This window comes from Syngnathus scovelli, chromosome 11, assembly GCF_024217435.2.
Source record: "Syngnathus scovelli strain Florida chromosome 11, RoL_Ssco_1.2, whole genome shotgun sequence".
NCBI classification, from domain to species: domain Eukaryota; kingdom Metazoa; phylum Chordata; class Actinopteri; order Syngnathiformes; family Syngnathidae; genus Syngnathus; species Syngnathus scovelli.
Window position 1 is genome coordinate 1,153,171 of NC_090857.1, and position 23,368 is coordinate 1,176,538.

The 23,368-nt window shown below is 43.1% G+C and overlaps 3 protein-coding genes across 4 annotated transcripts; 1 reads left to right on the plus strand and 2 right to left on the minus strand.

Moving 5' to 3' along the window:
• Positions 1–1,512: 1,512 nt before the first annotated feature.
• On the plus strand, positions 1,513–7,445 carry slc25a55a (solute carrier family 25 member 55a). Of its 2 annotated transcripts, XM_049732610.1 has the most exons (10): positions 1,513–1,674; positions 2,225–2,308; positions 2,417–2,542; positions 2,824–2,879; positions 5,333–5,423; positions 5,516–5,634; positions 5,727–5,928; positions 5,999–6,153; positions 6,231–6,306; positions 6,637–7,445. In XM_049732610.1, exons 2-10 carry the CDS (start codon positions 2,289–2,291, stop codon positions 6,794–6,796), a joined length of 1,005 nt encoding a protein of 334 aa, XP_049588567.1. In that variant the 5' UTR covers positions 1,513–1,674; positions 2,225–2,288; the 3' UTR covers positions 6,797–7,445. The 2 variants fall into 2 exon arrangements, with proteins under 2 accessions (XP_049588567.1, XP_068508415.1); XM_068652314.1 differs by lacking the exons at positions 1,513–1,674; positions 2,225–2,308; positions 2,417–2,542; positions 2,824–2,879 and adding an exon at positions 2,946–4,163.
• On the minus strand, positions 7,439–12,809 carry tspan2a (tetraspanin 2a). Its single transcript, XM_049732612.2, has 8 exons — positions 12,599–12,809; positions 10,463–10,565; positions 9,738–9,835; positions 9,441–9,515; positions 9,265–9,357; positions 9,126–9,197; positions 8,935–9,018; positions 7,439–8,857 (listed from the first exon to the last, which is right to left on the minus strand). Exons 1-8 carry the CDS (start codon positions 12,665–12,667, stop codon positions 8,792–8,794), a joined length of 660 nt encoding a protein of 219 aa, XP_049588569.1. The 5' UTR covers positions 12,668–12,809; the 3' UTR covers positions 7,439–8,791.
• A 761-nt stretch (positions 12,810–13,570) lies between these two features.
• On the minus strand, positions 13,571–23,105 carry ngfb (nerve growth factor b (beta polypeptide)). Its single transcript, XM_049732613.1, has 3 exons — positions 22,969–23,105; positions 15,516–15,648; positions 13,571–14,862 (listed from the first exon to the last, which is right to left on the minus strand). Exon 3 carries the CDS (start codon positions 14,849–14,851, stop codon positions 14,261–14,263), a length of 591 nt encoding a protein of 196 aa, XP_049588570.1. The 5' UTR covers positions 14,852–14,862; positions 15,516–15,648; positions 22,969–23,105; the 3' UTR covers positions 13,571–14,260.
• Between the last annotated feature and the right edge of the window lie 263 nt (positions 23,106–23,368).

The window sequence follows — 23,368 nt, forward strand, 5'->3', positions numbered from 1 at the left end:
AGTAAATATTCCCCTCCATAAATAACAGAACAAGGACAAAGAAATACTAAGATAAAATTTCAGCTAGAACTGAGCTCTTATTCACCACTCCACACATTCTTAACCTTGAAACATTGACTCAGAAATGTCATAAACTTGTTCTTGCTTTCATACTAGTATTCAAAAGAACTAATGCCCAAATGCTATTCTGGTCTGTTCGGTCTGCAATCTGCAGTTGACTTCAACTACTGGCTGCTCTGGTGGTATACCACGAAATGATGCATTCCTTCTCCGATGTCAGTAGCAAAGAGTGACCAACTTGACTTTTTTACAAGTTGTTTGATTTGGTAACATGCTCTTGTGTTAGCACCTCTCATCCCCACAGGAGCTTTTGGGAAGACAGCTGGAGTGTATTAATAGCACGGCCGGTCAAGAGCGGGAGAACGCTCAATACGCATGGTCATGTGAATGGACGACATCGCTCCCGTCATCATGTGATGTCCAACCTTTTGTCTTTATGATCCTTCCTATTCCCGGCGCACCTCTGACAAGGGCTCATGTTTTTGGTTTAAAGGCGATGACACAGAAGGGAAAGATATTCCAGGGAAGGGTTAAAACGTGTTTGTACACATACAAGGCAATCTTACCTAACAGCAATCCTGCACAACAGTACCTGAGCTGCTGTAGCTCTTGGAGGGCCTGCATGAATTTGTTGGCCTTAAATGAGGTTTTCTAAAGCAATGTGGGGTTGAGCACTTTTGGAATCTGCTGAACCTGATCTGTGAGGCACATACCATTCATCCATTTGAAAAAACAACAACATGCAGTTTGGTCAGTATTGTGCTTACTTAACAACAGCAATTGTACCGCCATACAATGGACCCATGGGCTGCAGACACCTTATTCTCAAGCGAGGCAATCATTTGAGTTTTTATACACACTTTGAATTACAGTATACTGTCTTTTCTGTGTCAGTAGAGTATGCCAGATTCAGTCAGTTCCGGTGAAAACCAAATGAACACTTTCACGCTTCTGGCATTCACTCAAATATTTTGTAACCATTGGAAACAAGAGCACCTTCAGGGTGTAAGAGTAAAACTTGCCGCCTAGCCTTTTTCCAAGCTTACAAAAAAGCACAATGCAGCAATTGTCTGTTTTACCAGAAAGCAAAAGAATATTCTGTATGGTAAAACATTTCACATTATATATAAGCCCGTTTAGAAGACTGGAATAAAACTAATTCCTATACACGCTTTTACTTTTGTAAATTGTAAAAAAAAAAAAAAGAATTCCTGCTGGAGACTACAATGAATAGCATGTCACGATAGGAAGGGCGGTTATAATTGGTAAAACGAGAACTTTCAAGATCTTTGCAAGTTTTCTATGGGCATGTCTTGAATCGGTTTTTAAACGCCCTCCCCCGTCAAATTACTCAATTCATTGGCGGTAAACTTTGAACGACAGCTTTGTGGTCCAATCGCAGCGGTATCCAAGCAGCCAATCGACGTCGAGTAGGCAAACTAGAGAAGCGTTGATTGGTTCTGTGGGTGGACTTCCTCAGTCGTACGCAAGCCTAAAGAGACTCAATGGAAATTTCCAGGCTATTGTAGAATTTCTTCTGTTCGAGCGATCCGCAACACAGACAGACCTCCAGTTAACAAAGAATTTATAGCGATTCATCTCGACCTAATTTAGGTGAGTTCATTTTGTTTTTGAACATCATGTCACGTTCCAAATATTCACTTTAGTATTTAGCGTCACTTACGATTGGTGGCAAGCCATGATTGTTAGCCGTTAGACAAAAACGGAATGACTGCGCGTCGAGATTTTCTGTTATATACGAAATCAATCATAACTTTGAATTATGTGAACAATGTTGGGTTTTGATGTTTTAAACCCAAGTCAATGTTATCGAAAGTATATTTATCTATTTGATCGGCGTAAAGCTAACTACAAAAGAGAAACGCGTTGATCCGTTTATTTTGGTAGTTTTTCCAGGCTGTCAAATAGAATAGCAATAGATACATTCGTAGAATAGAATAGGAATCTTTTCATTTAATCTTTCTGTAATGATGACCTTTTTTGGTCTCCCGGAATGCAACGAGGGCACGCCCACGGGTTGTAAACTCTGTGACGTCACTGAGCCTCTATATACATACATAAGCCTCCGTCCGCTATACAGTGTTGTTAGATGAGGAGCGTAGGCATCATATGAGTGACTCCTGACTTGTTTTAATCTTTCTAGAACGCTCCGTTGATTAATTTTTTGACCGAACAAGTTGACAAGTTTGCATCATTACTTCAAAGTCATGTCTCAGCAGCACATAAGGTATGTTTGTTTTTCCCCCTCTCATTTCTCATTGTATTTAAAATGAACAATGTCATGTTTAAGGTAATCACCACTTTTTTGTTCTTTTTTTTTTTTTTTCTCCTGCAGCCTCCCAGCCAAACTCATCAATGGTGGCATTGCTGGCATTGTCGGCGTCACTTGCGTCTTCCCCATTGACTTGGCAAAGACAAGGTTACAGAACCAGAGACAAGGGCAGCAGGCCTACAAGAGCATGTGAGTGGTCATGCACAACACACACACACACACACACAGGGTATTGTGCTCTGTTTTCAAAAGGGAGCGTTTCTAATCCCTCTCTGGCGCAATCGACCGTGTGAATGGGAGCAATTCCTAAAATTCCACATTTTGTGTACCATGGTGGGGTCGCTTTCATGTGCTCATGTTCTATTTAAGGCAAATAAGGCTGCCGATCCTCTGTCACTTTTAGATTGCCATTTATGCAAGGTTACTGTGTAAAGTATTTGATGGATCTTTCCATTTTTTCTTTTTTTTAGGATGGACTGCCTTGTGAAAACAGTACGATCAGAGGGCTACTTTGGCATGTACAGAGGTGAGATTCCAAATATAATGATTACGATCAATATAAATGCTCGAAGAGGATTTAATGTAAAGACAGGGTAAGATTGGGATGTGTTATGTAATATTAGTGGCATTGACTGCAGGGTATTATTTTCATTGCAGTCGAACCTTCAAAGTTGAAAAATTCGTGAGACTCAGCAAGCAGCTCCATACGCAATGCTTAGGCTTTATTCTATTACTTAAAAGTGGTCATGCAAATCCGCAAATGCCAGAATTTGACTTCAAAGCATGTCATCATCCCAAAGTTATCATAGTCATCACAGCTTGTATTAGATAATCAATTTTATAAATATTTAATAGCTGCAGCCACCATAGGATGCATTATGAAATTTAAAAAGACTCATTTTGCTAAACAAGGAGTGATTTTTCTTTCATTTTTGTAATACAGATGAAGCCACTCAGTCACTTTAGATCATGAATTAGATGATGTTCAATTGGTATTTAGTATAAAATGAGTTGTTTGACTTTGGAGGTTCCACTGGATTAATCTGATTTTGCCGTAGTAAATTCCACTGTATAAATTAAAGCAAGCTTAAATGTTGTTAGGGTAGGGCTGGGCGATAATTTGACAACAGTATGTATCGTGATTAGCACGTAATCGAGGAGCAACTTTACAATCTACTGGTACACAGTTATTGTTTTTATCAGGTAAAATAATAGTACTAATCATCAATATTGACTGATATGAAGTACTGCATTTTTCAGTCATATCGCCCAGTCCTAACTTATTATTATTAAATATTAATTAATCTTTATATTGGTCAGTTTACATGACTTTTTTATATTTGTTGTATTATGTTAAAATAAAATAAAAAATAGATGACCTAAATTCAGTCTTTTTTTTTTCTGTCATTTAATAGTCAACAAAAGTAATTCAATATCTATCAACCAATATGAAGTACTTGTATCGTGATATACTTTTCAATCATATCGCTCAGGCCTAACTGAGGCTGTAGCAGTCAGTATATTTTACGTCCAGCGGTTGCTACACTTAGCTTGTGACGAGGCCATAACCATCCATCCCCGTGTTAATCGCTAGCAATACTGCCAAGACTTTGATATGATTGTTAAATGTCATCAAATCCAAATTGGACTTGGTGTTTTATGAGGGAAAAGTCGAGGCCCCTTATGTTGTGGGTCTCTGCCGATGTGAGGAATGCTGTTTGTTTGCATCTGTGTTTTTCATATTACAGACATGGGTCCCCCTGGGACTAGCCGATTGAAGGCTAGCCGATAAGGCGCAGCCACGCTGAAGGCAAACATTTATGGTTTTTACTATATTGCTCTATTCCAAACTACAGGCACATATGTTAATTTTTGCCATGTTCACATGTCCTCTTGTGTCAACAACTTGTTGTCAGTAGCGTCTGTGCCGCTCCTTCACTTTCCAGACTCATGGTGTGCTTTCACCTGCTTTGTTTGAGCTTGAACATGACTTGTGGAACTCACAAGGGTCTATTTTCAAGTTTGGCCAAAGTCGGGGCGCGCGCCATTGTCTGTCTTGTTTATTTTCCACTAACGTGTTTTCTTGTCTTGTCAAACTTTTTGTTTTTTTTTCCCACTAACATGTTCTCTTCTCTTCTCTTCTCTTCTCTTCTCTTCTCTTCTCTTCTCTTCTCTTCTCTTCTCTTCTCTTCTCTTCTCTTCTCTTCTCTTCTCTTCTCTTCTCTTCTCTTCTCTTCTCTTCTCTTCTCTTCTCTTCTCTTCTCTTCTCTTCTCTTCTCTTCTCTTCTCTTCTCTTCTCTTCTCTTCTCTTCTCTTCTCTTCTCTTCTCTTCTCTTGTCAAACTTTGCTCCTCCGTCCGTGTCTCTTATTTTCTGCATCTACCTCTCTGCATAATGTGTTTGTTGGATCATTCCATTCACATCAGTCCCAGGTGACACTTGTTGAAATTTCCTGATTTTTATTATATTAGTGCCTTACGATGTGTAGACTCAAGTTTGAGCCTCCTGCCTTTGGGTACCATGTCCACTTTTGGCATCTGCGAATCGCACACAAAACGTTTGACCATATTTGGAGGACCGGGGCTAGCTATAGCAATTTAAGGTCTGTCCGTACCTACCTTCAACCAAAAGAAGTGGCCCCAAAATGTGTGCCATTCCCAGATCCCAAAAGTGGGTGTGGTACCCAAACTCTCAAGAGCTACTATTAGAATGAAAATGAGGAAAATGAAAGAGATGTCACCAGGGAATGGTGTTTGACTTGATATGGAATGAAGCTGCTTTGTTTGTCTCTTCCCTCATTTCTCTGTCAATTCCTCTACTGCCTTTATAACTTGAAGCTGCTTTATGTTTTATTAGTCTCATATAGGAAGTGTTCAAATTCTAGTGTCATAATGATAATGGTGGGGAATGATTGTGTTGTGCATGTGTAAAGTCCAAAGTGTCTATTGGATGTCTAACTGTCACCTTATTTGTCCCTTAGGTGCCGCCGTCAATTTGACTCTGGTGACACCCGAGAAGGCCATTAAGTTGGCTGCCAATGACTTCTTCCGCCAGCACTTTGCTAAAAATGGGTACGCTGCGTCTGTTGTTTGAGCAATGCTCTCTCTCGCTCTCTCGCTCTCGGAGCTGATTGAGTCTAACTGCTGGTTGCTTGTGTTTGCAGTCAGGGACTGACTGTGTTCAAAGAGATGCTGGCTGGCTGCGGCGCGGGCATGTGTCAAGTCATTGTCACCACGCCCATGGAAATGCTCAAGATACAGCTGCAGGACGCGGGCAGACTCGGTAAGCAATCTGCAGGGTAAACATTGAAGTCGTTTGGAATCAGTTGGATGTGATTGATGCGCTGTTCTGTTTTGCTTCTTTTGTCGCCGTAGTTGCCCAGCAACAGAAGCCAGTCATGTTGTCTCCCTCCAAGCTGGTGGCCACCAACACGCTGCTTAGCCGCTCTTACAACTCGGGAACTGTGAGCGCCATGGCGCCGCCGCGAGCCGTATCGGCCACGCAGATCGCCAGGGAGCTTTTCCGCACGCAGGGCATCCAAGGGCTCTACAAAGGCCTTGGGGCCACGCTCATGAGGTAAGATCCCCCTACCTTCCTCCCCAAACACACTTGAAGTCTAATCAAATGTTGTGTCGCTGCTCTGCAGGGATGTCCCCTTCTCAGTGGTGTATTTCCCGTTGTTCGCCAACCTGAACAGACTGGGCCAGCCCAGCGCTGAGCAGGCATCGCCCTTTTACTGGGCATTTTTCTCGGGATGTCTGGCAGGCTCCATTGCTGCGGTGGCCGTCAACCCCTGTGACGGTGAGGCCTCTGGGTCATGGGCATCATTTTCAAAGACTAAAATAGATTGTCTCGAATTGTCTTTTGTTGCTTTCCAGTGGTAAAGACCAGACTGCAGTCACTAAATAAAGGCTCGGCTGAGGAGGCTTACAGTGGAGTCGTCGACTGTGTCAGGTGAGACTTATTTGCACTCGGGCATAAAAACTGGCGCATCTTGATTTTCATGCTGATTGAGAGTAATTCGACCGTAGACAAGTTCAAAGTAGGTCTGTCTTGAGGTGTTGCTTCAGCGGGGAAGTCTTCCCCATCTCTGCTGGTGCACTTCATTCATAAAAAAAATGGTAACCAAATACATGCAACACATAACACCAGCCAGATAGTGTAGAACTTAAATATGGCAACCCAAGTGTACATGTACAAAGTTTTCTGATTTACTCAATAGCAATGGTGGGTGGGTGTAATTGATGATTGTTGAAATAACTTGCTCCTGCTTTGCGCCCACAGTAAAATCCTGCACAAGGAGGGACCGTCCGCCTTCCTGAAAGGCGCCGGCTGCCGGGCCCTGGTCATTGCCCCGCTGTTTGGCATTGCCCAGGTCATGTACTTTGCGGGCGTGGGCGAGTACATCCTGGACAGCTCCCCTCTCAGTGTCCTTTCACCGTGAGAGGTTGCCGCCACGCGCTCAGGGGGACCACTCGAAGCCAAGAAGGATAGCCAGAACTGGCAGCTACGTTCGGTTTACATCCATGCTCGGAGGGAGGAAGAAGAGTTGTGTAGCACTTGAAACCCTTTTCGTGGCTTAAATCACACTCGGCCTTGTCCCGCGTTTGCACTTTGACTGACCATCGTCGTCCTTACGAAGCGCCAGATTGGCCATGTTAATCCTTTTTTTTTTTTTTTGGGTCCATTAGCTCCTTTTGTTTTTTCTGCCTCGGTGATGGCGTGAGGAGCTCAGAAAGGCACAGCTATTTTATTTTCAATGTTTTTCAGTATTTTACAGTCACTGTTGCTGTGAGTCAAGGTCTTGCCGATCTTCCTAGACATGAATTTTTAACGAGTTGGTCACCACCACCACTTGACTGTGAATCTCCATGCACATTGTGTGTGTCAGTTAATATTTATTTTGTCACATAGTCTGTTCATTTGAATATGCATTTACATGAATTTGCAATCCATTCATTTACTTATGAATTTACATGAAATTTCATCCTGCAGCTATGCCTTTGAGTGAAAAAAAAATATATGTACAAGCAACTTTTTTGTACTGTGTATGACTGACTGTACACACTCGACGCAGTAAACAAAGTAATCTACTCTGTTTAATTTATTCCAACGATAGCACACAAGTACGATGCATTACATTCACAATTGTAGTACTTAATAAACTTTTAAAAAGGTTAAAATATCCACTGTGCTTTAAAAGTACAAAGATTTGTTGATTAGTTGTATTAAAATAAACACATTTAAATCCGTTTTAATGATCGCGCTGGAGCCTATCCCAGCTGACTGAGGAGAAGTTGCAGGGCACATAGTGTAGTAGTTACTGCTGTGGACTCTCACCCCGGTTCTGTACCCTGGGTTCAGATCCCAGTGAGACCTAAAATGTTTTATCATAGAAAAATGTGCAACACAGTTGCTTGTGTGCTGCCCCATATAACAATTCTATTTGCTTGTGAGTTGCTCCATAAAACCATTTATATTCCATGTAACATAAGCGAGGCTTTTCACTTAAACCAGGGGTGTCGACCTCCAGTCCTCGAGGGGCCGCGTTCCAATATGTTTTCCAAGTGACCCTCGTTAAGCGCACCTGCGTGAAAACTTTTAGCTTCTTCCACGTGCTGCAGGAGCTAAAACTTTTCACGCAGGTGCACTTAACGGGGGAATCACACGGACACTCCATTAGGTACACCGCCATTTTCAAGTGTACCTAATAACAGGCCACTTTATGAGGGAAATATCATGGTCAAAGGTCACAGGTGTCAAGCTCTGGTCCTCAGGGCCGCGCTCCAACATGTTTTCCAAGTTACCCTCGTTAAAGACACTTGCATGAAAAGATTTTGGTCATTTTCAGGTTCTGTAGGAGCTAAAACTTTTCACAAGTACAAGTTCACATGCATGATTTTGTAAGTTAGGAGATGGCCGAGCAGTAATAGTCACGCGAGCATGGGAGAAGAGGCAAACTTGACATTCAAATCCAGTACTTGAAAACATGCCAACCACTCGCCTTACATTTAGATCACATGTAATAAAGGAAAACGTTAGCTGCACAAGGCTTGTCCAGGAGGCACGTATAGTATGTAGTACATTCGACAAGAGGTCAGCTTTACAAAAAGGCAGCTAGCTAGTCCTCCAAAACAGAGCATGCAACGATGCGTTCATATTTACAGCAGAAACGTCACAGAAGCGTGCCGCAGGCAGACAGCGTGTGTTATGTGCAGAGGTATGGTGAGGAGAGAGGAGAGGAGAGGAGAGGAGAGGAGAGGAGAGGAGAGGAGAGGAGAGGAGAGGAGAGGAGAGGAGAGGAGAGGAGAGGGAGAGGAGAGGAGAGGAGAGGAGAGGAGAGGAGAGGAGAGGAGAGGAGAGGAGAGGAGAGGAGAGGAGAGGAGAGGAGAGGAGAGGAGAGGAGAGGAGAGGAGGGATCCATCCTATGGCTCGACTACTATATGACCTCCCTGCCGTTCCGGATGGCACAACACAGCACCATGCTGAAGATCATCCCTAAAATCTGAAATCACACACACACATAAACGCTTATGAAAATGTCCAATGGTGCATTCAACGACGCAGTCATGACACACACACCATTACTCCTCCAATGCCAATCCCGATGTAGCCGATGACGTGCAGCTTGTCGTTGAAGAAATCTGTGATGGCGCTCAGACAGTCCTGGAATGACATTGGACGCTTCATTAGCTACATCTGGTATCACCTCCTCACACGTTTCAATCCAATGGCGCCCTCTTGTGGACACAATCATAGTCACTCTACTTTACCTTGGTCTCCTCTGGGGCGTCAGCACACAGGTCAGATGTAGAAGCTGGTGTCGAACCCCCACAGCAGTTGAGCTGCAAATCAAAATGGTTTTTTTCTATCAATTTAGATTGATAAAACTTGGAAATGATAATGACTCACAGTTTTGTGGTAAATGTGTGCGACGGCAGTTGCGTTGGAATTGGACGCGTCGCCGATGGAGCTGCTGTAGAATTTTTGCACTTCCTCCACAATCTGGTGAAATGTATGCTTGTTAATATTGTTTTTTTTTTTCATTTTATTTACGTATTCCCAACAGCTTTTGCTATTTTTTGTACCTGCTCTTTGTTGATGAATCCAAACACGCCCGCTGCAATCTCGGCAGCGAAAATGATCAACAGGCAGGCAAAGAACTGCAAAAGAGACAATTAAAAAACAAAAAACAATTGCATTTATAATTGTGTTCCCTTTAATTCTGTCACTGTGAAAAAAAATATTAAAAGTTAAATACAACTAATGTGCACTTAACAATTTAAAACTAAAAGTTTAACCCCCCGTGAGGCAAAGTTTAGATAATGAATTCAGTTATTCTTTGCATAGCACTCGGGGGGCCCGGGCCTTGCGATTAAACTTACCGAGGCGAGAAGACACTGAGACTCCCGAACGGCTCCAAAACAACCAAAGAAGCCGACCAGCATCATTAAACTGCCCGCACCCAGAAGAATATAGACAGCTGCAGGATAACACAAGAACACACAAGTGGTGTGATTGATAAAAAATTGGATTACACAAAGCAAAAATAATTGAAATATAATTGATGGAAAAACTGTCTCTCTGATGCGAGACCGATACTCACATTAGGATCGATCGATACTCGGAATGCTCTGCACAGGCCCTACTCTTAGATACCGTGTTATTTTAGCTTAGCATCATTAGGCTTTCTGCTGAGATGTCGTCACCTTCCCAGTGACTCCCTCAGGGCAGCACACGCTATGGGTGTCGCAAATTTAATGAAGCCACGCGGGAGAGCAGCAAGCTGTTGTTTTTCCGAAACAAAAGAGTGGACTGAGCAGGGGATGCTTGCTAAATGACACAGTAATCACCAATCAAAACCAGAGAATATGCTTTCCATACAGAACATTTTAGTTGGATATTGAGTGTTATTTTCTACAAAAATGAAAATTATTATTAACACTGCTAAATGTGCTATCCTTCCATCTGTCACTTTCTCCTGATATTTGCCCCTCCTAGAGTGCTTCCAGGAGGGGCCCTGGGCGGGTGGGGCATGTCATGTGACATACACACACTCACACACACAAGGAGAAAGAATAGGCCTCATTCTCAGCATCGTAGTACATACCGATGAAGAAAGTGTCAGGGGCATTGTTGCCTGTCAGCAGCTCCACCGTGTCTGGATCAAACCGGAGCCAAAGTCCCACGGCCAGAACCAACAAGCCGGATAACTGAGGGGGCAGAATGTCACAAGTACGGCAGTGATGAAATGATGCCAGGTTAAGAGGACTATGGGTTTTGAACTTTATCTGATTCAAGATGGCACAAGAAGCGCTGCTCAGTGTTGGCCATTCCTCTTCACTTTTCTACCAGCAACGATTCTCAAAAAGTGCTCTTCAAATTGCTAGGTACTTGTAGCAGGGGTCAAATTGATAGTCACAGCACTCTTCAAGCTCATGGGGATGATTACATCCAAATTCTCAATTCCTAAATCAGTGCTAGAACCGTGAAGATTGTCTACATTGTGCTATTGTTCTTTTTTGTTTTGACTTGCGAGCAAAACTTCAAGGTACACCTGCTGTATGATGGCCGTAAACACAACTCTTCATCGTTGCCGAATGAATTCAATTCCCTATGGTGCACTGGAGCCATGCAGGTATTTTCTAGGGGGTGATGTAAACGACCCCCCCCCCCCCAAACACACACACACACACAGACACACACACACAGACACACACAGAGACACACACACACACAGACACACGATCCGCCTCTTTTGGCCGGCGCCGCCACAAGAGCTGTCGGTCCCACGGGCTCGTTGCAACAAAGAGCCGCTGTCTCCTTTTATGACACACAAGTGGTCATTGGTCAGAGCAGCCTTGGGTGATTGGGAGTGCCTCAATCGGACTATAACGCTCTCCACTCCATCACTGACGTAATTGAGAGCCAATACAAGAGCCTTCACAATGATAATATTGCTCACTTTTGCTATTCATTATGATAGCAAGTAGAACATGCTAAGAACTTTATACGATTGTACTTCATAAAAATGCAACTGGTGCATTTTTGAAAACAGTATGCTCATGTTATTGCTCTCTTGTCACTAGCTGCTTTGTAAATAAATACAACAGAGTAGCTCAGCCTTTGGCTATAGTGACCGTCATAACTCGCAATATTCTTTTGGTGCTTCGTCAGACTCATATGTTGTTGGTTTTTCATTTATAAAATCAGTCTTTGGAGGACTTTTGAGGAAAATGGCTCACCCCTCCCCTCCTGTGTGCCCATGATCAGTGTGATTATTCCCACCTGCCTCATCTCGTTACCTGTCGTGTATATAAGTCCTGTGTGCCTGCCCCTCACTCCCTGTCGGATCATTGCTTGTGGTTGTTCGGTGTTGGAGTCACGTTGTGTGTTCCTGTCATGAGGCCTTTTTTTTTTTTGTTGTTCCTGTTGTCGTCCGGTCTTGCTGTCGTACGGTTTCACGTCCCGGTCAGTCATTTGTGTTTTTGTGGTTACGTTGTGTCACTTTGCCTTTTTTGAGTTCACCGTTAAACCCTGGTCCAAGCTGCACTTGGTCGTCCTGCTCCATGCTCCACCTGACCGTGACAACTAGGTTGCTTCAATGACCTAAGTCCTCTCATCTGATCCTACCTCAAGAAGCGAGGCAGACCAAAACAAACGAGCCGAAAAGCAGATTAACGGTGTCTCCTGCGGCAATGTCATTTAAAAAAACAGCAAAAGTTTTAGATTCAATTGCATGATATAGGTTGTTCAAACTTTTGGAAAATTAATCCAATATTTGTTTACGGTACGAAAAGGAAAAAATAAGACCCCCCAGCATGAATTATTATTTATTATAATTATTATTATGGGTATTTTCCCCCCTAGTTTTCACAAAGAACTTATGTTTATAATAGCACAACGCGATGTTTGAGGAGAGAGTGACCACATAAGTTGCATTAATTGTTCAAAGATAATATATAGTAAACATATGATTGTTTTGGCTTGGAAGTGGGCTGAGCTGCTTCTATGCAGCATCAACATTATGCATTGTGTCGACTGTAAACAACATCGTGCACCGCTAGCTCTTTTGGAAATAACACAATAACGCCTTACCAGGACCATCTCCCATTTAAACACACAGATTGAAGCATGCAGTTCATTGCCAGGGGACAACTTTGAACAATCAAAAAAAAAAAAAAAAAAGAATGATGTCATTTCAATCAAAGCCCGCTTCCGCCCACGGTGGTGGAAATGGACTCACCCAAAAGATGAAGTTGAACACGAACAGCAGATATTTCACGCATTTCATGCCCCCGTGCACTTTGCTCATGATTGCCACCTGATTGGAGCCGAGTCGTGATAACAAAATAGTACTCGCAGATATGCGCGCTTCGTTCTGATCATGCACGCTCACGTCGTCGCGACCACGGCGGACAAGGGAGCAAGCGAGCGAGCGCGCGCGCACGCGCGACATCCAAAAACATGCGCGTAAGCGAGACGCAGCCTGGCCCCGCCCATCTTCCCTGCGCATCTCTGTGTGCGTACCCACAATAAAACGCTATCATGTTGTTAGATGAGAAAAACCGTCTATATAGTATATTGTACTTTATTCTACTCTACACCAGCACAAAGTAATAACATAATTCCTTAGAATGTATAAAACAGCTGGTGCATATCGACGGAACGCTTCATTGTCGAATACAAAATGATTGATAACTAATTAGTTGTTTATTTTACGGTTGGCTTTGTGATGCAATATCAGCACGGGCCGAACTGGGGAGGGAGGTAACACTGGCTTGTGCAAAGAAGCGTTATTACTCCATTTCCACTCGAGAGGTCAGTGTTGCAAAGGAATTGACTATACAAAACCAGTAGCAAACAAAAAAGAATTATTGTTATGACTAGAGACGCCTAACAAAAAGCAGCATTTTTGGGGGGTTTTACTATCTCTCGTGGATATTGTTTTAGCTGCAATAGAAAATTTGACACGCTCAAAACTAATAAAAAACCTAATTGACACTGGACAAGTTGGAAATCACTCCTATAATAATATTAAAAATATGTTTAATCATTTCCTACCTACCACAGCCAGAGCTGTAATTTATGGGAAAACTTATTCTGATGCTCCAGAAGAATGGAAAAATGTCAAAATTGCAGTAAATTGAAGCCATATGTCGCCCTTTTGCTCCAAAGCAACTTTGATGCCAGTGCAATTGAATACCTACACACAATGTATAATATACATGTTTAATAAATAATAAAGACTATATTTAACATGTTTTCCTCATATCAGACCTGGGTCAAGTAACAAAAAACAAGACACTTGCAGTATGCTTGTGTTATTGTGCCAAGGGCTGTGCTGTCTGCTTGGCTGCCTGTATGACAAGTTTAAACCTGCTGTTCCGAGGATAGTCTCTTCTCTTCTCTTTGGCTGCATTTTGCTTTACACTCTGCGTCATTAAATTATTCTGAACCATTTATACACACAGCCGGTAGATCGAATGGCATTTGGAAGTTTTGCATAATCGCAATCTCTCAGTATGTAGATTTCCTTGGGCAATTCTTTTCCTTCCTTTTGAACAGAGAAGTCAATTTATCACCCAGCAGTGTGTTTTTATTTTTCTGAAATATTCTTGCCACAGTACGGATCCCAGAGGGCACATATTGTGTACGAGCGACTCTTATTACACAAATAGATCTTTGGAGTACCTCTCCGCTCACCAAGCCTAAAATTGAACAACCAACCCAGTTAGTGATCTGAAGATTTTTGCAAGTGTCTGTTTGAATGAGCCATCCTAAATTTTGCAAAATTTTGAATCCGTTTCTGACCCAGGCCTGCCGTTATACGCATTTCATGCAGTCTCTGAAAGTTGGCAAAATACTAATAATTTACTCTGTGCAAAAGTCCTTTCTTTTGGCCTGGTCACTGTCGCCACGACTTGCGGCTGAGCACGCACACACAGGCCACGTTGATGCGTATGAGCCTCCACGCCACCAGGTTCTTAAAAGACGTCAACGCCCGCACAAACGTGTGCGAGTTGGTGCAGCGGGAGTTCCAGTGTCGGGCGTCGATGCCCAAGCAGCCTTCGTGGGAGCTGTGACACGTGGTCTCGAAGAAGTACTGCTTCTTGTTGACGTTGTTGATGTTGACATCCGGCAGCACCGTCACCTCGTTGCCAGAAATGTCCGTGGCCTTTGTTTTGTTGCCCACCCAGACGCTGATGCTCTCACATACTGAGTACACGCCTCGGTGCTGGGGCTGGCCCGCTCGCCGCCGGCTCCTGCGCTCGCCGTGGGACCCGGTGGGATCACCGTCGGGCGGCCCGGCGCTGAACAGCACCCTGGGGGAGAGCCTGCGCCGCCTGTTGAAGAGTTTGCTGTCCACTCGAGGGCCGGCGGCAGTGACGGCGTTTGAGTCCCGCCGTTGTGCGTTGGAGGTGCCTGACTTCTCCCCAAAGGAGGCCACGGCCTGGGCACTGAAGAAAAGCAACAGGACCAGCATAGACGACCTCATGGGCACACCACCTGCGGCAGGCAGTAAGGTATTTTGGGTCATCTGTACGTCGTATATACTGGAAAGCAGTTATTTTCCTAAACTTTGCGTCCCGTCGTCAAATGCACGACAGTGGCCTCTGGCTCTCCTAACAAGACTTTGTGCAAGCTCTCAGTGAAATATCCTCATTTTTAGACCAAAGACAAACAATCCAAACCACCGCGACCGACTGGGCCAAACAGAACAATCCTACAAGTCCAGTTCCCATAAAAGAAACTGGCAGAAATGGTGAAGTCGCCACAGATCCGTATTGAAAGGATGCTTGCTTTTTCCAAGCGGTAATTGAATGTGACTGAGGTATGCTTCATAGTGCCGCTAAACCAAAACACTGCATAAATTTCATTCACATTCAAATGTTGCGTTAAATGACCATGTTGACCCTCGTGAAAGTGTCATTTCTGGTGATTGTAATCTTTTCTATCGGGACTGACACGTGGTATGGAAGCAAGCAGCCGTGCAGACACCCGCAACGGCGCCGTTGGCGGGCGGGCTCCTCTGTCGGGAAGGCTTATTATGCCACGTTTTCCTCCAGGGAAGGAAGGGGGTCACTTGAAACTACACACCTCTACAATTATGCCAATGCCTACAAGGTAAGCAGAGCTGTGCTGGCATGCATCACGCTTACCTTTTCAGAGTCCGCTTGGGAACGGAAGCGCCTCACCGTGGCACCTAGAGGATGCAAATGAAGCTGCGTGCTGCACTTGGGGCTCCTGCCATGTGGCCCCCGTCCAGCCCACCTCGCCTCGTTGGCCTGCCCGCTGAGACATAAGGCATAACTTTTTTTTAGTGCCCTCATAAACATACTATAAACACATTGCTAGCATCATCACTGGAAATTCACGGAGTAAAACATACCCCAGCCTCAAAAACAGGTTAGCTTCTCTGCTGGCTACAACCTAGTCTAATATTTGCTCCATGTCCTCAACTTATATAGTATGCATATATATTTTGTAGTATTGTAGTACATGAATATTAAAAAGGTGAAAAGCGGTCTGCCATGCGTGCCTATTTACATGCATGCCCGCCATAGCGACATGATGGATTTGGCGCGGTACAAAACGCCGCCGCCTGATGATCCATCACAATAAAGAAGACATCTTCCTTTTTAGTTGTGTCATCTTGTCGGGGGAATGTTTTCATTGGCCTGTCACGCGACGCCCGCCGACAGACCACAACAGTCGTTTGTCACGATCTTCTGGCGTCTCGCTTCGCCGAGTGCGCAGCAAGACAAGCCGAAGGGGGAATGTAAGCCGTTGTGCTACCCCGAGTAAACGGGCCGCAAATCTACCTGACAATGAACTATGCACCGTGGCACATAAAGTGTCCTGTGCTTTATTGTGACGCTTAGCACAGTCATGAGGGTTCCAATCGGCACCATCACGGCAATTATTATATATTAAATATGCAATTTCAGTGGCCATCAGCCAAATTTAGGCTTACAGAACGGAGCATATCCCAGCTTCATTTTGGGCAAGCGAAAGGTACATCCCAGATTGGTTTTCAGCCAATCCCAGGGCACAATTTAGAATCTTCAACGAAATTGAACATTGTCTGACACTGAGCCAAGGTTCAAACACAGAACTTTTTGATATGAAGCAGATGGACGTGGTAACAACCCCTCAATCAAGTTCATGTACGTCATTATTGTCACGTCTCGTCCCCAACTGCTCCACTATGTGTCTGTTGTCTTGGTTTCTGTCTGTGTGCTCGCCCCTCCCCTCCCCTCCCCTCCCCTCCCCTCCCCTCCTGTGTGCCCACGATCAGTGTGATTATTCCCACCTGCCTCATCTCGTTACCTGTCGTGTATATAAGTCCTGTCTGCCTGACCCTCACTCCCGGTCGGGTCATTGGTTGCGGTTGTTCGGTGCTGGATTTATGTTGTGTGTTCATGTCATGATGTCTTTTTGGTTCCTGTCATTGGTAATGTCACCCTGTCTTTTTGGTCAGGCTCGTTGTTAGGTTTTGTTAAGTCATGTCAGTTGCCGAGTCTGTTAGTTTGCCTTTTTTGAGTTCACCGATAAACCCTGGTTCAAGCTGCACTTGGTCGTCCTGCTCCATGCTCCACCCGACCGTGACAATTATTTGTACAGTAAGTTAAATGGTGAATGAAGTTTGTGTCTAATCATGGCACGATGAACTTTTAATTCATGCTAGCTAGTATTTTATAAGCTATGTAATGCTGTGATGTGTTAAGTGTGCACTTTTTTTTTTTTTTTTTTTACCCACTATGCTGCAAAAGACACTTTTATTCAACCCAAATGCGCCTCGCAAGTGACAGCTAAGAAAACCTTTACTGTGTGCTCTTCAAGTTAATTTCCCAGTGAATTATAGTTTGTGAGGAATTTTAGTGTAAATCTTGTGTCCTCTACTTGTGTTGGCCTCCTTTGTGATGGCGGAAGGTCGTTCATCGAAAACAGACGTCTGAGAAAACGTCTTAGTGGTTTAGTAAAAAGACGCAAAAACGTCCAGTCAGCAGTTGCTTCTCAACTCGGCGGATTACAAGAATTCATGAGACTGGGCCGTGCACCAGTGTTGAGCTTGAAGGCCGTGAGTGACAACTTCAGTCACCCAAAAAATAAAATAAAAATTGTGATGGAGGACTGCATCTATCAAATGTTTTGCTATTTAGATTGTATTGTATTGAAAATTCACAATTTGGATAATAAAAAAAAAAGATGTAACCTCCGTCATTCCTGAATTATTCCATTTCCTCCCTTTAGTTACCTGTAATGTATTAATTTAGGATAAACAGCACTGCTATCACTTTACATGCTTATGTATTGAGTACGTGCAATTATTTTTGCTTTATACAGAGAGGGTGCCATCGATCGTCATGCAGCAAGTAAGCAAGCATTATGAGGGCTATAAACATCGGGTGAAAAAGACCCAGTCAAATTGCCAGTATCCAGGAGCATTCAATTACTTGAACCACTCCAATCTTCCATAATGGATGTGAATCCTTTAATTAACGTCAAATTGTCTGTGGTGACGGAGATGGAGAAGAGACAACAACAAAATAAGATTTTGGAAATCTCACTTTGTTGCAATAGCAAATGGTTAGTCTTTTGTTCCCAGGGGATTTTTTTTTCTTTTTGACAATGGTATCTACGTTTGATTGTCAGTTTTGCTTTTCAGTACATTTAGACTTAGATATAAAAAAAAAAAAAATACATCTGCCAACTCCATCAATGCATGCACATTCAAAACGCAAAAATCAGAAGAAAACCCAAGCAGAGCTGCTTGAACGGAACCACAAATTGCAGCTTTGGTCAAAGCTGAGATTGGTACATGTTTGGGAAAATTTGTTATGGAACATAATTCTTATCACAGCAGCACAGCAGTGTGCGAGTGATGTGAGCTTTGGTGTTGCTGTTTTCTTAATTAGAAATCATGAAAAAACAAAATCCAGGAGCTAATGTGTGTTAAAGGCAAAATAAGTGATGTCATCATGTGCAGAGCAAAAGGGGACAAGGTTTTGCCATCCTTTTAACTGTCGGGGCAAATGTTTTTTCTCGCCTGTAAAATGAAGTACCTGGGACATGTCATGTCAGACTGATAAACTGTCTGATGATGATTTGTAGACTTGGCCTACAGACAGCGCTGCATGTTAAATCTACACGTTAACATGTTGGTTTGAATGTTCCACGTCTTCGGTGAATGTCAAGATTCATTTTTTTTATGGGATATTGTGTAAATACTGCTGAGGTTGCCTCTTTAAATGATAATTTTACATGATAGGTACTTTTTAATTTGATGTATTTATTTTCTTTGAAATATTTTCCTCTGTATTTTATATCTATTATTGGTGCATGAGACTGCTGAATAAATTGAAATATAATAAAATAAATAATATAATAATAATATAAATAATATATATGATAAATGTTAAATATTTTAATTATTTTGCTTTGAATGTTACATATATTATTGGACCACCAATTTCCATCTTGCCCTTTGCAGCACTTAAAAAGGGATCCAAACTTTCCATCCAGATTCAGTGACAGTTGTGATGTGCAGAAGATCTGAAGGTAACATCTGGATGAGCATGGCAGACATTTTTTTTTTTTTTTTCTTTCTCCGCTGTGTAACACAATACACTCACTGCACAACTGCGATTGTGACTCGTGTGATTTACAATCTGCAAAGTTCTCGTAAGAAGACTCGGCACTTCCTGTTCAGCACGCACACACATGCGTGCGCGCGCACGCGTACATGTGTATGGAAATCTATGAAAATGCATGCTGTCAGGGATAAGTAAAACCAGCTCTCTAAGGAATGTTCCATAAGGCCACAACAGCTTTTTTTAATATGGGTTGACATGAAGTATATAATGAGTGTCAATGACAAACACATGAGGCACAGTTTGACTTGGTCGCTAAACGCAACACGACATTCCACAATTAAAAAAGACAACAACTGCATCCCTCAATATTTTTCCCAACGTTTTCTAGGTTGTCACCTGAGCTGAACTGCACACCAGCATGCTTAGGAATTCAAAGCGATCCCATCCAAAGCTTCCCTGATTGCAGCGGACGCTTCAGTCACTGGAAGGCATGATGACTTCCGTTGCCAGAAAAAATATTAACGCTAGGTTCCAGGAGTTGTCATTTCACCCCTGTCGTAAGGAATTCATTTTTACGTCATTGTGTTCACCCTGGGCCGTGGTTGCAGCATGCAGGTCCGTAGCGTGCAGGCCGCTGTGCTGCAAACACAATCAATTACATAATGTGTTTAAGAAGCAGGCAGTCTGCGGGAGAACAAGTGTCGAGCATTTTTTTGTTTCATGTCTCCCAGTTGGATTTGTGACGATTGCCAGGGTGAATAGTTTGCACTTGCAAGTTGCCTTTTAGTTCTTTTGCAATTGTGTGTGCGAGGATATTCTTGTAAAAAGAGAGCCATGCGTTTTATTCTAGTACCTTCGTCAAGGTACATGTACTTTGGCATTTCAAAAGATGTGGCCGTTTGCCTCGGTGGAGGTCTGGGGGTTGTTGTTTCTCAAAATCACTTTTTCTTGAGGGACTACGAGAAAACTAATATTTGACCCTAATGACCTATCCTCTCATCTGATTGGCTATTAGCTCACAAATCAATTCATCAGATAGAGGTTGACTAGGAAATGCAAAAAAAAAAAAAAAAAAAGCACACTGCAAAAAAAACCGGCATTATTAAGTTCAGCAAAATGTTTCTGTTTACTTTGTCCCTGCTTGATTATGAGTATGAACGTTTTGCATATGCAGGCATTTTACTTCATGAATGACGGAAGCGTGCATGGCCACCCCACTAAAAAAAATCTACAGCTATGCCCATGTGAGTGCTCTCTAACTATTGTCAAATAAATTTGACAAAATAAATCAAGTGAAGCTGTTATTCATCTCAGTCGATTGGTTCTTATCTTCAAATCCTAAACGATAAGCCAGACGTCAACATGGCTTTGAGTAGTGAGTCACAGGTTTGAGTGTGTTTTTGTGTGTGTGGTCTCTCTGCATATCTCTGCAGCTCCTCCTTAATGTAGTTGCACTCTCTCTTCACTTGTATTTGATTTGGATTCATTAAGAGCCAAAAAAATGTACAACGGTATGTGAGGGGGTGGTGAAATCCTGTCCAAAAGATTCCCGGAGAGGAGCGAGAAGTTTGCAAGTTGCAGTCTCACGCCGTCGCGCAGAGAACGCCAGAGGCTACGAGTGATGACGGGACATGCCTGCGTGGAAAGAAAGCTTCAATGCTTGCCGTCGTCGTTAAGACGCACCAAGGTTGGCTCAATCAGTTTGGATGCCAGCGGAGGAGGGCCTGACTCCTGTAATTGTTAATTTCCAAGGCCAGGGAAGCAAAACAATGTCATTATCATCCATAATTCACATTTTGCTAGTAATTGGAGTGTATTGTTGAGAATAGAATTCAACACGTGTCATTCTATCATCTACATGGTGGGTTCTAAAGTGCCATACAATCTTCCAATTTGGTCCCGAACAGCAGATTGAAACAATCAAGTCATTCCAACAATCCAGGAGTGTTAAAATGGGAAATATTGGTACTATTTATACAGGTACACATTCGCCCTCTGCAGCTGAGTTTGTGGTCTCAGTGTAAAAAAAAAAACAATGCCCTAAAATGACACTAAGGCCCTCAGAGTGCCAACCCCCAAAAAAATGAGTAGGACCAGCTGCGGTTAAACCTTTCTCCACAAACATCTTTCAACTCAAAGTGCCTCCAGCCAGCATTGGTCTTAAAAGCATTAGCAAGAATCCCTTTGTGTAAACAGTGAGCTCACACATGTCCGATGAGTAAAGGCCCCTGTCACTTTGCCTTTTTTTTCTTTCCCAACATTTAGAGGGGGGAAATCAGAAGCATCCTCCCAAGCGGTGACTTTACCTGTAGGCATGTTCCACAATGTGGGGAGGATCAAGAACGTGACTGATGGACTTTGTTAGTTTGTCTGTCTGGGCAAGAATTCACATTATCTGTTGCTCATCAGGGATATGTGATCATTGTAAACAATCAGTTGTCCATTACGGTTTTGTTGTGTCGAATTTGAAGCAGAATTTTCTGGAAATACAGAGGAACCCTGGATCGCAAGGCTAATTTGTTCCAGGAGAAGTGAAGCTGTCACATTCCCAAGCAACAGTACCCCCAAAAAACAACATAAATACAGTAGAGCAAATGCCTCAAAGACTCTTAATAAAACAATTTAAAAAAAGAGTCACTTAAATATGTTTTTTGGATGTTTAGAATTCTTCCCACTCCACCCCGAAAAAAAAAAAAAACATTTGAAATTTTGAAAATGAATCAAGGGGCCTTTCTGAGTGTGGTCGTGGGCCGCCAATTGCTCTTTGCCTTGTCCAGGGGAGAGCTTGCATCTTATCCCAGCTGTCTTTGGGAGGGGAACAATAACCGTAAACATCACAAAGCTATTCCAGGGCTCATGCTTTCATCTCAATATTGGCTTGCTGAACTAAATCCAATGTTTTCGATATAGCTTAGACCTCATTAAAAACCACTTGACACATTATTTGACAAGTAGATCAGTGCACAAGCATCTTCAAGCATCCCTTCCTCCACAGCTGTGCAGGCAAGAGAAGAAATCTGCCAAAGCCACTTAGGAGCCACTTGAACCCTCAACTGACTAAAGTTTCACAGCCGCTTTATAGTTTCCGCTGCAGAAGAACAAATTGAGGGCAACACGGTGTCACCGCCAAGCTGAACGTTTTCTTGACACACTTCAACTCTTGCATCACACTTTGTTGATAGACCAAAAGCAAAGAAGTTGCTATTCTGGTACGTTTTCTTGTGGAAAAATCATTCTATTGACCAAAATCCTTATGTTCCGCCCAGACCTCGGTGTTCTGAACCGACTTTTGCTTTCTGACCAAACTTGAACAATAGTCTTCCTGAACCTGACTACCATCTGCAGGAAGGACTCCATGCTTTACTGCGCCCTTAGGAAGATGATGTATGCATGCAAACTATGAAACATAATATACAGGTTGTCATGAGGACCAAAAAAAGCCCGAGGAATGAATTTTGAGGAAAACCCTGAGAGCAAATCAAATCGTCCATCCAAATAGTAGCAAGTCTTCTCCAGTATATAATCACCTGCTATTATGACAAGAATGCAATCATTCATTTGCTGTGCTCTGATGCATAATTTGAGGAAATTGCCCTGCAGCTACCGCCTTGTTTCCACGCCAACATACCACACAAACCCAAGAACTTTGCAGGATTTTTTTTTTTTTTTTTTTTTTTTGTGCACCTCCACAGAAGTGGAGTGCAGCTCCGCTAGTGGCCACGGTGTAACCTGATGAGCCCCGCGGGCGGCTCCGCTTCAACAGTCTCTCTCTCTCTCTCTCTCCCTCTCTCTCTCTCTCGCAGGGGATGGAGGTTCCCCTCTGAAGCTGAGCCCTCACAAAATATCTCAGTAGTACAGTAATCCTTCAAATACCCTCAGCAAACACGAAGGCAGGAAACATAACCAGTGTGCAAAGTTGACAAAGTTCTCTTCTCTAAAAAGCCTCCTGTAAAAAGTGACTTATGTTGCATTGCAATTTTCTGTAGTAGTTGAAATTGAAAACAAGTTAGTCTACCTCTGCAAAAGTTGCTCCTCCAGAGGATTATTGAAATAAATTCCAGTTTGCGTCCGCAGGATGCCCGGGAGGAGACGAGCGCATTCTTTGTCATTTGTCCCAAACGTTGCTCCCGGATAACTGCACTTGTTGGAAACTTGTTCTGATAGAACAGCAAGACTCTCTATTGGGTGTGTTGTGAGGTCCTAGTGCCTGCCTTTTTATTTTAGAAAAAAAGGTTTTGATGGCCCGGCCCGGCCCTACCTGGCTGGCTGGGGCGACTCAAGACTGCAGTACTGGGAAATACTTTCAAGACAATACTTTGAAAACCATGGGAGACGTGAAATATTTCCGTCCCGGCCGCATTATTAAAGTGCCTCGTAAACATTTGCACTCCTTAATTGCTCTATAAAGGTCTAAG